The sequence below is a fragment of the Eurypyga helias genome, unplaced genomic scaffold (genome assembly GCF_000690775.1).
Source record: "Eurypyga helias isolate BGI_N326 unplaced genomic scaffold, ASM69077v1 scaffold7357, whole genome shotgun sequence".
NCBI lineage: Eukaryota > Metazoa > Chordata > Aves > Eurypygiformes > Eurypygidae > Eurypyga > Eurypyga helias.
The window spans coordinates 26,719-39,461 of record NW_010259805.1 but is presented as its reverse complement, the minus strand read 5'-3'; the positions used below and the strand labels follow the sequence as shown (position 1 = coordinate 39,461).

The 12,743-nt window shown below is 37.1% G+C and overlaps 1 protein-coding gene across 1 annotated transcript in view; it reads left to right on the top strand.

Moving 5' to 3' along the window:
• Positions 1–10,788, top strand: part of PDE6C (phosphodiesterase 6C, cGMP-specific, cone, alpha prime) — a 28,439-nt gene extending 17,651 nt beyond the window's left edge. The window contains exons 13-23 of the mRNA XM_010154774.1: positions 82–189; positions 297–406; positions 2,487–2,574; positions 4,277–4,377; positions 5,359–5,466; positions 5,751–5,814; positions 6,477–6,551; positions 6,696–6,779; positions 7,798–7,951; positions 8,652–8,654; positions 10,724–10,788. Of these exons, the coding sequence (XP_010153076.1) occupies positions 82–189; positions 297–406; positions 2,487–2,574; positions 4,277–4,377; positions 5,359–5,466; positions 5,751–5,814; positions 6,477–6,551; positions 6,696–6,779; positions 7,798–7,951; positions 8,652–8,654; positions 10,724–10,788 (960 nt within the window). The remainder of the gene's footprint in view (positions 1–81; positions 190–296; positions 407–2,486; positions 2,575–4,276; positions 4,378–5,358; positions 5,467–5,750; positions 5,815–6,476; positions 6,552–6,695; positions 6,780–7,797; positions 7,952–8,651; positions 8,655–10,723) is intronic.
• Positions 10,789–12,743: the final 1,955 nt, after the last annotated feature.

The window sequence follows — 12,743 nt, the reverse complement described above, 5'->3', positions numbered from 1 at the left end:
TAGTACATTGCTGTAATTTTATAGGAATTCCACCATTTTGTTTCAACTAACAGCAGTTTTCATCACTTTTGTTTATAATAGGTCCTTACAAGGTGGATGTACACAGTCAGGAAGGGTTACCGAGATATCACTTACCATAACTGGCGACATGGATTCAATGTGGGACAAACAATGTTTACTCTGCTGATGGTAATGTTGCTAATATTAACCTTACATTCATGATTCAGTTTTCCTTTCAATTCCAACTGGAAAATCCAGGAAGGTACACACTCAAAATAGTCTGTTTTCTTTTACAGACAGGCAAAATAAAGAAATACTATACTGATCTAGAAGCCTTTGCCATGGTTGCTGCTGCTTTCTGCCATGACATTGATCACAGAGGGACCAATAACTTGTATCAGATGAAGTAAGTACAAATGTTCAAATATATGGATATATAGCACTTTTAGTGGCAAATGACAAAAACCATGTCAAAACTTGCAAAAATATAAGGCATATATTCCATATTCATCTGGCGTAAACAAACATTTGTTGTACAGAAGATTTCTGCCTCAGAGCACTAGAAGGATCTCCTGGAGTTGCAGTTCATTTTTAAGAGAGACTCAGCGCTTGCATTGCCTGGATTGTGGCAAAGCCTCACGCACACAAGGCCACAGAGAAATGAGAAAAGCAAATTAAAACCTCTGACTGGATTACTTTGTTTCAAGACAGGGCATAAGCACCTTTCTGGAGAGGGATTCCGGATGTGGCATAGACAAAGGCCAGTTTAGAGGCAGATGGGATTTAAGATGGATTCTTTTTCTCTGTTTCCTGCCATCTGATTTGGCTAGCTCAGTTGTGGCCACCCCCCTCCCAGTTTACTGATTGATGTTGGTCCTTTCCTAAAGTGTAATCTCCTCCTATTATACAGGATGCGGAGCTAAAGAGCTTGTGTTCTGCCACTGGGTCCACACGCCAGTAGTTACTAGCTCAGTTGTGGCCACCCCCCTCGCACTGAGTCCACACGCCAGTAGTTGCACATCATGAGGTTAAGCTTTGCAATTCGTGCTCCTTTCTGCTCTGAGAAAATATCCTAAAGGATTTCTTTGTGATTTTTCCTTTGTTTGTTGTGAAAAAACATTTATTAGTAGATAATTGTTATAAAAGAGTATTAATTCACTTTGATTTAAACTGACCTTCCTATTACATTACCTATCATGGTGAGACCCACTCTTCGCCTGAAGAGTGAGCAATCCACCATTTAGCCTTTTACGTGACCCGTTAGGGCTTGTTTCTTTGCGCCAGCCAGACAACACAGGTTTTCTCAGAATGTCACGTGTACCAGATTATAACCATAATTGTGTGAATACAGTTGTCCACCAAGTGTATCTCCAGAATGACTCATCCTCCTCCTCTGACCCTGGATACACTCCTCCCAGGAGAGGCATTTCAGCGTGCATGCTGCAGCAGTGACGTGGGGGGATTTTCTGATTATTCTCAGGGATTCTCCAGGTGACGTAGGAGAGAGAATGACAGATGCTGATTCCTATTCAGCGGACTGCCCCTCATCCAAATAAGTTTAAGGGAGGTTTTAAATCTTCCTACTGTGGTCTTCCCCAGCTGAAAGCCTTCTACGTGGGGTCATACGCAGTAAAGCTATTTATAAAAGTTATCAGGCTTTACCACGACAGTCCTAATCACAAGTCAGAAAATACAAGTAGCATGTAGCAATCCACCTCGGGTTATCTGAGGAATGGAGTTATTAGCCAAGGAAAGAAACAAGGAAAACACACTTCCAAACATACGGAATCACCTGGAACCTACGTAAATAGGCACTTGTGCCTTCCTCCCACTACCACAGTCCGACACAGAATTTTCTCTGCTTGAAGCTTAGCCCAACGTCAAAGGAAATCTTTGAGCTCTGTGATAAGATGAACCCACCTGAGCAGTCAGGACTTTTATAGTCCATTAAACATTCATTTTAGGGGAGGGGAGGAGCCCAAAGGCATTAGAGGCATTAAACTCCATTATACTGTTACTTTAGATTTAATTTATTTACAGTAAGTTTGAATGACAGGGGACACAGCCCACAGTCATTACAGACAAGTTCAAAGCCGTGCCACACAATAAATACTAAAAGATGCATAATGCTGTTTTAAAGGTATACAAAAGGTGCGTAGATTAAACAAGCAGCAAAACAACATGCAAGACAAAAGAGAGGCCTTTTTTAAAAAGCAGGTTTTGAAGTTTGAGGCATCTAACTATGCCTTTGACTTTTGTGGGCACTGGTCACCCAGTGCTCTCCAATTTCCATAATTACTCATTCACGAGAGTGAAGGAAAGCAAGCACTGTTTTTTCCTCTCCATCATACCAATGGTTAAGATGTATAGATTCAACATAAACTATTGAACATGCAGAGCAGAAGCATTTTAATCCTAAAAATCTGAATCCTGAAACAAAAATATTGCCTCCAAAATATTACAAAGAATTGTTTCTCTTTCGACAGGTCAGCTGCCCCGCTGGCAAAACTTCATGGCTCTTCCATTTTAGAAAGGCATCACCTGGAGTACAGTAAAACCCTGCTGCAAGACGAGGTACGCCTGCACGAACCTTCTGCTCACACTGATCAACACAAAAGATCCAATTAAGTTATGATGTTCCAAATTTCACCTTATCTCATCCATTCCATTAGTTCCAGATTAAGAAATTATGCCGAAATTCAGAAATTTAAGGCTAATTCTTATGCACTGTCCACTTTTTAAGAAACATCAGTAATTCCACCAGAAATAGACTCATTCAAGATAGAAAAGCTTTTCCTCTGGGCCTCACTCATACTCCTCAGGTTTCTTCCACTTTCACAAAACCACCAATGTTGAAACCAAAGCAGAAAATACGATACGTACATACAAAATGTTGTAATTAAACTGCTGCCTCTGGTTCAGGAAGCCCGAATTCAGTATCTGGCTGTGGCAGCTGAGGAGCAAAGGGATGAAGTGTTCATGGAGGGCCCCCTTACACCCAGGCCAGACCCCACACACCCCTTACCTTGCTAAAACAGAGAAGACAGTATCATGAGGCGCTGCTGCAGCTCCCATTACAGATCTTCCCTGAATTAGGCAGATGCCTCAGCTGCCCTTCCCCAGCAGCTGCAGAGGGGATGCTCCCCACCATGGGCTCCTCAGCCTCAGCAAAATGGCGGCAGTGCAGCCGGCCAGGGCCCTCTGCCCTGTGGGGCCCTGCTCTTCTGCCCAGGGATCAGCTATCCTTCCCTCAGGATCTCTCCTGCCTACAAGGGAAAAGACTATTTACAACTCATTACTACAGATTTTGCAGGGAAATAAGAGATAACAGGCAAGGCTTGGACACATGTGCCCCTTCCATCTCACTTGTTCAGAGCAGTGTGGCAGGCACACACTTCCACCCTCATTTTTCACCAATCCCTACTGTGGTGCTATTTCCTGACTTCGTGAGGACACAGAATAAATCTTTACACTAACCAGTAGCACAATGATCATTAAAAAAACTAGAAAATTTATGATTAAAAAAAAAATAATTAGAAATCAATCAGAAACCACCTTTACCTTTATTGATGGCAGTGTCCTTTTTCAAATGTGAGATGCCAGAGACTAACCCCTGCTCTTTGCTGGAGCAGTTGTCAAGATCTCTCGAGGCTCTCAACAGCGGCATCACTGTGCCCCATGCTCTCACAGATATTGTCCCCTCAGTTGAAGAAGGAAAACCAGGACACTTAAAAAAATGCTGTGTGATGCTCTCATTCCCTCTGCCTGTGGAAAGGCCACTGCACTTACTATAGTAGGTCCCTAACAGCACTGTAGGCAATTGTGTGGATCCAAGTCAACAGGAGGAAAAGGTGTCTACTGTGAAGCTTTAAAAAGTCTAGGAAAATTAAGTCTAGCGAATGTGAACCGTAAAGAAATTATGAAGAATTGACATTTCTTTACTAATTAAGTGGAATACAGGTGGTTTTCTTTGGTTTATTTTATATATGGCAATAGCAGGACATGCAACTGTTTGAGTCACTGTGGATTTAATTATTTGTGCAGCCTCTAGGAGCAGCATCTTAGTCCACCTACCATTCACACAGTTATTTAGCCATTTATTAGCTATCAATAAGAGTTATCTTTACCAACTGAATAATTTTTCATTTGTAGCATTATTTTAATTTAGGGACTGTAGTTGGCCAATTTTATTATACTGTTCTGAGACAACTTGTATAGTACAAACCAAAGACGGTGTTATAAAAGGAATTGAATTCGTAAACTTTCCATCTTGCAGAGTTTAAACATCTTCCAGAACCTAAATAAGCGCCAGTTTGAAACTGTTCTACACTTATTTGAAGTTGCAATAATAGCAACTGACTTGGCTTTGTATTTCAAGTAAGTACTAAATTCTGTATAACTTCCTACTGAAAAAATCCTATACAATTAATGACTATACAATTTATGACTGTGGTTTTTAGTTGTTTATATGCAGAGTACAGAGCTATATTTAAAATTGTTATTATGTCCAATTCTTGTAAAATAAGATACATTCTTTAATTCATTTTAAGTTTTTAAATTAGAGAGCACACAAATGTACATAATAGTATACATTTAGTAGGTCACTCAAATATGCTTTTAGTTACAGCAAACACTATGATTTCAGTAGTGTAGATTCTCTAGCCTCATCTAAGGGTGTGTACACATGTGATATTCAGTGTACCACACTACAACTACACCTACTAAACAGGAGTATGACTATGACATGGAAATAAAGATGCTGATTTAAAAACAAAACTGCAGATACCAATTGACTAGAACAATTTAAAGTCAGGAGACAGGAAACAATCAAGAAAGTTGTTCAACAGCTGTTACTAAATTTCAGTGAAGAGCAATTCTATGATTTCATTCATTCTAAATGCAAATGAAAATATTTATTAAGCAATTAACACATATTCTTCAAAGTTCTTTTCAGTCAGGTCTTAGTGCTGCTTTGAATTTTTGAGGGGAGGAAGTGAAAGAAAACTTCTTAGGTTTTGCATCACTATCAGTATTTGCATAACAAACATAATACTAAAGAAATAAGAATGTCACCCCAAACATTCTAATATGAAGAGTTAGGAAATTGGTTATTTGTTTCTTTGTCAGGACTTCTGACAAAGACTTCTGACTTAAACTGCTTTATAAGTCAGGGGTATATAGCAAAATCTAAATGCGCTAGGTTACCTGAAAAGTTTTGAGTTCAACAGGAAGAAGGTGTCACTTTGATATTATTATGACTCGGATACTACTTTGGAAAAGCAAAAGTATCAGATATACAGTTTTCTATTTCATTTTTAATGCAGGAACTATATATGGTTTATTGGTATGTTTTAACAGGAAAAGAACTATGTTTCAAAAGATTGTGGATGCAATTGAAAAAATGGAAACAGAAGAGGAGGCAATTAAATATATATCTATTGACCCAACCAAAAAAGAAGTCATCATGTAGGTGGTTAATATTTTACTCTTTATTCAACCTTCATCTAGGACCAGGTTTTAAAGAAATTTGGGTACCTAAACATGTAAGTTAAGACTTGGAGCTACTGTCCAATCATTGATGAGCATAAACATAATTTTAAATTATAAATAGATGTCTACAATCTCCTCAAAACATGCAAAATGTGCATCCTCCTGCATCTTAGGTATCTAAATTCCTTTAAAAAAATCTAGATCTCTTTTTTTCTGCCATTATCCTAACTATATTCCTGTTTTGTTTTGTGTTTTCAAAGGGCTATGATGATGACTGGATGTGATCTGTCTGCTATAACCAAGCCTTGGGAAGTGCAAAGTAAGGTAAGTGCTTTACCAACAGACAGTACTGCGTTTGCTGTCTGGTTTACTGTCTATTTGGTGAATGATCATTTAAAAAAAAAACTTCATTATAATGTTATAGATATTTAAGTATTGGCACCCAATTGTGTCTCCAGAAAACAACCTCTATTTTGCTGTCACTGGGAATGTAAGGGTTCCATGATGCCTGTCCCCATCCACTCCATAGCTGTTCCACTTTCTCTATTTGTCTTTCTGCTAGAACCGGCATCCCTTCTAGCTTCCCTTCAACAGCAATCAAGTTATTTTTGTGCTATACAACTTCTGCTATTTTCAGGTATTTTAAGGTACAGATTTAAAAACAGTATGAGTTGAATTAATTGTGTCTATTTTGTAGACCTTGGTGCCATTTCCAAGTAGCTTAAACATGCAAAAAATAAATTCTGTAATACAGTTTGACACTGCTTTGTACATAAGTACTTCAAGTACTTCAGTACTTACTGGCTAGCAAGAAACACGTCCTCTCTTTGTGGAACGGAAATTAGTAATAGTTAAGTAATAAATCATAATATGCCAGTTCTTGGCTAATCAAAATTTTCACATTTTCTGGAGAGCCTTGTTCTTTTATTTATTTACTTACATTTACTGCTCTCCGCTGAAACTTCCACTGAATTGTGATTATTCAGGTTGCCCTCATGGTTGCAAATGAATTCTGGGAGCAAGGTGACCTGGAACGAACTGTGCTACAGCAACAACCAATTGTAAGTACTAAATAGTTTAACTGTGTTAAGCAATATTAACTGTTACTAAAACATTGAATAGATAATGGCCCATGATGCTTACTAGATCATTATACCAAAATGCATGATATCTACATTATGTAAATTACTGCTATTCTGTTCTAGCCCATGATGGACAGAAACAAAGGAGATGAACTACCCAAGCTCCAAGTTGGTTTCATAGATTTTGTGTGTACATTTGTGTACAAGGTAAGAATAATTTTTTTTTGTTTTCCTGCTACAGCAGTTCTGATGGCACACTTAGCAACAAACTGTTGCAGTCCACAAAAAACTAGACAGCAGCAGGACTCGGTCACAGAGTAAACAACTATCACAACCACCACAATTTTTCAATCATTTGATACATGGAAGAGTTGCTCCCACAAAGCAAATTCAAGAGATGTGAAGCAAATTCATAAAAAGTGAGGATCTCAGTGGAACTTGAGCGCGTGGAGGTTTTTTTTACTACCTTGAAAGACTGGGTAAGCAAGCCCAGTCTGATTCTTCATCATCCCATTCAGAAGTATGCAACAGCAACATGTGGATGGTTACAGAAAGCAATTAATGGCACAGCAAAGGGAATAGGAAACTTGCAATATGCTGGAAATACAGATATTCTGTATCTTCTGTAAGGCACCGAAATGACATTATTAATCCCTATCTAGCTTTTAAGATTATCCCAAAATGTCATGCAGAAAAGTTACATGTAATATTTTAACATCTTTGCATACATCCTCCACTGCTTGAAATATACTAAAGGATACTAGACTTCTTTATTATATCCTGATACTTAGAGTTATAATTGCATTATATGAATCAGATTATCAAATGTGGGGATTAGGGAAGATAGTAAAATTTGCAGTACAAAATTCAGCTCTTTTCTAACCGACTATGTGCACATTAGGTCGTTATTATCCCAACACGGTATTTCCATGCCACCACTGAACAGCCAAGACCATGCTTTCAAATGTGCCCCAGTAGGTACTCCCACTATTTCTTTCAAAGTTTTTTCTCTTCTACGGAAAACTCGCAACCGGAGATGGAACAAGTGCTTGGAAAAAAGTATAATCAAATAAAATTAATTAATCTAGCATACATACTGAATTAAATTGAATAGAAAAAATGAAAGCAAATATTTCCTCTGCAAAGCAGCAGTATTTCCACAAATTTAAGACTTTACAAATCATCAGTGTTTATAGATTTCTAATTTACTAATTTGTTTGTATAGGAATTCTCAAGGTTTCACAAGGAAATTACACCGATGTTTGATGGTCTTCAAAACAACAGAGTTGAATGGAAAACAAGAGCTGATGAATATGAAGAGAAGGTGAAAGCTATTGAGGAACAAAAGAAAAAGGAAGAAGAAGCTGCTGCCAAAAAAGGTTAAGTATCTTCAAAGGTTTTAATATATATCTATTAGTAAGGCAGTCAATAGTGCAGTGCACTTGTGCAATATTCTACTAAACTTTATACTAATGGTATGCAAGTTCTGAATTAGCCAATTTAGCTTTATCTTCACTTGGAAGAGTAACAACTTTTAAAGATTACACAAATCCAGTACACTGACCTCATTTTCTAAACTGCAGAAATATAGAAAATGTGACTATCACAAAAGTGAAGGGAATCTAGAATTTCTTTTGTCTCAAGACTTAAAACAATGTAATCAAACAATTATTTATCTGTGAATACTGCATCACCTGAAATAACTAGAAATGTATCAAAAGTCTGTGTGGCATCAGCCCCGAATGTATTCAGATGCTTTGTTTAAGCTGAAAACGAAAAGCATAAGGAAAAGAGATGGCGTACTTTCGGAACATAAAAAAGCAGTGCAAATCCTCACTTCTCTTCCAAGTTTAAAACAAAGCTTTTGGCTCTAGTTCCCTACCAGCAGTTTCTTGGCTGAAATACACTCTCCCATGTTACAAATTTAACACTAATCTTCCTAAATCCTAATATTGGACGTATAGTTCTGCGTATGATAACCTAGAAGAGAATCTGATTTTATAGAAACTGAGAACCTGTCACTCAAGTGTAACAGTGAAGCGAGTCAGTTATTTCTATTCTGCATTGCATGTGGAACAGCAGGTCAACAGCTCTGCCAATCAGCTGAGATGACTGAAAAGGTTCAGAGATTAGAATAAAAATGCATGTGATTACTACAGAATGATTTACTGTCAGCTAGTCTGAAAAAGAAAATTTAGTCTACTCTAAACGCGTGCTTCACATCTTTAAAGCATAAAACACTACTGAATAATTTATTTGTTAATCAGTGTCTGTGGAAATAGGCGAGTATTCTTTGCATCTCACACAGAAGAGAGGCTACTCAAGGCCTACTACCATCAAGTTACTGCCTGATGGTGAAGTGGAACTTGAGAGCTATTGGCTCCTAAAATAAATTATACCAGGCTAAAATAAAAAAAAAAGAGATGCTGTTGCAAAGTTTAAAAAGTATTCTAAGTCACATGATTTAATCAAAGCAGATTGTGAAAGAGTAGTTTAATAGAATGAGTCAAATATTATTATTATAATAAAATGACAAGGAATACTTTGGCCTGCTCACACTGTGATACCCCTTGCACACACTTCCACAGAAATTATGCCCACCCCACTGTCTCCCAAATTTATTTTTATAAGACACTTTGTTGCAATTAATCATATCATCTTATTTATTTAAGATTAATTTAGTGCTGAGAACTAGCTGTTTGCGAGTATGAACAAACTACTCTTTCTTTACACTGGAATGTAAGCATCTGAACTTCACAGAAATATCTGCAAAACAAAACAACCCAGGACACACACACACCTCCTTATGCATTTGCTTTCTTGGCAAAAAGTATAGTTATTGAACTCTGATCCTGTGCACTGAAGCACAGGGTTCTTAAATAAAAACTAATTTATACACTGAGGAAGACTCGGGTATTTCTACTCCCACCTGAAGTCAGGACCATCTTACATCACTGGTATTTTGGAATCACTTAGTTGCCAACTTAAGGAAAGAAGTATTTTCCCAGAAGGAACCTTGCACAGGCAAGCACGCACAGACTGATTTGCAGGAGCTAAGGACCTGACCTTTTGCTGACCATAACTGGTATCACAAAATGTAAGTGAATTATTTTGCATCTTTTTAAATGTGCACTGGAACGAGGCCAGGCACATTTGTGAAGAACAGATCTGACACTGTCAAATCAAGGCCATGTAAATACATGGGTTTGTTAAGGCAGTTCATACAAACAATAATTTGACACATGCTGAACCACGGTGGTCTCCCTAGATCACACTGACCTGGCTATTCTTAGCCACTCAGTAGACAGAAAACAAAATGTATGTATTTGCTGAACCACTACAGTGGAAAGTTCAGAAGAAAACCAGAACACAGTATTAAAGTAAGAAAATAAAATACATGGTTAGTAACATAGTGTTGATTATATCCACAAATTACAGAGGGTAGGACACTGATTATGTGACATGTTTCAATGCAGGTGGAAAGGGTCGAAAATGACCTAGTAACATGGTGATCCACAGCTTTCAAATGTAAGTTTTGATTCTAATATTGGTATCTTATCTTAAATGAACCTGGAAACGCAATTTATTACATGGAAAGAATCTTAACTATGATCAAGGAACATCTGTGGAATCATTTGAGAGAGAGTAACAGAATCAGTAGCTACAGATAACAAACATAAAAAGTGTCTCTCTCTTAATTGGTAATTACAAAGGGATTCATGCAGGGTTGGATAAAGGTTTATACAATTAGGTCAAATTAAAGTTTATCATCTGCTTCAAAAACAGATTCACAGATTTTATTCATCCAAGATTTTATTTCATTTCATGGCTTGCATACCTCATTTTTGTATGTGTGGGACAGTTATATATATTTAACTACTGAAACTTTCCAGTAAGAGTGGTTCAGTGTGTGTTTGGTCCTTTGACAAATATTGGTAACAACTGCTACACTATAGACACATAGGTATATATAGCATGTGTTATTGTTTCTTGTTCTATTTTCCCAGACAAGAAGTGAAAGCACATTCAATTTTCAGAAGGTCACACACATAATATGCACATCACAAAAGCAACACCTTTTCATCAGAAATTAGCGCAGCTAAAATGAACAGAAAATACTCACTTAACTTTCCTTCTCTGTGTTTTGGCAGAAAATGCAGCTGGAGGTGGCGGAAGTGGAGAGGACGGAAAATCCAAAACCTGTATAGTTTTGTAATTCTTTGACTCAGACACTGTTTCTGCTACAGAAAATACATCTAGAAAGAACTTCAATGAGCCCCAGTGGATTTCTGCTTTGCATAGAATAGTATAGCTCGATCTCTTAACAATCCTCTTAAACACTTGCCATTTGTTGGAAATAATTTTTGATGGAGTAAACAAACAGCTACAATTAAAAACTGGAAAATTAAAAGAAAAAATAATGGTGCAAAATGAGATAACTGTGCACTCTAGATATGTTTTTATGTCACTCAATTTACATACAGTATTTTTACTAAAATATGTAACTTCAGTACACTGTCCAGAAAAAATATAAATAATTTTGACAGAACTTATATGAAATCAAACATGTACTATTCAAACAAAAAAAATGTGATTTTCATAACTTGTATATTTAATTTTTATATTATTTCCTTAACCTGGAATTGTCATTTTCCTTTATTCTCAACACTACACGAAGTTCTAGAGTAAGTATCTCCTTCACTTTAGGAATGCCCAACAAAATTCCCTGGCTCTTATCCACTAAAAGCAGGCCCATGGTACACAGCATTCTTTCAAAACTACCAAGGATAAATCTGTGAACTGCAGCCATAGCTCAGAGAAACCATTCTTTTGCCCATGTGCAAATGGTTCTGCTCAAAGTTCCTAAACTGACCACCTTTTATTGTAAAATCTATAAAGGCAGGCAGACTGTAAACATCATACTTTGCAGACAAGTAAGAGTTTACCAAGATACCTATACCAGAATATCTACAGCTAGATCTACATTCAGTGGCATTTTTAAAGGCTCATGTGCTCACAATGCACCTTTTTTAAAATGCAGTAAATGAAAGTATTTGAAAAGCAATGAACTGGCACCAATTGAATCTTGGGAGGGAGAGGACAGCAGAAGTAGAGCACATCAGAATTGACATCACCTCCCTTTCTACAGCCAAGAAGACAGACTGCACACAAATTAGCTCTTCATCAAAAACAATCTCCCTAGCAAAAGCTTCTGTTCTTGAAGAATCAGAGTCCACTCCATACCTCTACTCAGGTCTCATGAAGCCAGCTCTTCCTGCAGATGAAGGAAGGAAAATAGCTAGTATATTATGCACAGATCTCAGCATTCACTGGAACTATTTCCAAACCTAAGAGAAGATGGACGTCAAATGCGATTCCTGCAACAACCGAGTTTGACATGCAGTCTCAATCCTGCCACTTTTTCTCCCCATTTAAAGAAAACAGATCCATCACTTTTTTTTTTCTCTCTGAACGGCCCTCAGCATCCACAGAGAAGGGAGAATGATTAAACAATTTGCCGTATTATATAGCTTTCTAAGAATGCTCTATGAACACAGATACTGTGTACAACTATCACCCAAAGTTAAAGGAATCCACATAAAAATCCCACTTACTACATCCTTTTTATAAATGGGCCAAATATTTTATGCAAACTTAGTTATGACATAAAACTGGGTACCATGTATTATTTTCTGTATTAAATGCAGATACTAAGAAAGCTGTTTCAAGGTTGTTTGATCGTGTAATTTTATTCAAACTGTATTAAATGATGTATTTAATATGTATACTGTACTTTTTCATAACTGTATTTTAAAGACTCAAAGAGGAGTTAGTTATCCAGAACACACAGTATACAATGCTTGAAGCAACAGATATAGCAACACATTCAACAAAACCCCTTTGGGCAAGTTGCATACATGTAAGCAGATTTCTGTAGATTGGATTTGACTCTGAACCAAGCTCGCAAGATGACAGAGAATTAACCTTTAAATCCACCTTCTTACCTAAAGAAGCCTTCGTGCAAGGCTACGTTTATTTCTTACTCAAAGACACCCTAAATACGTCCTTGTACTGTCACCTATTATGTAAGTACAAACTGTTTAAAATGTAATTATGTTAAGTAATACTTGTAAATAGTTCTCATATGAATATTGAACCCATTCATATTCA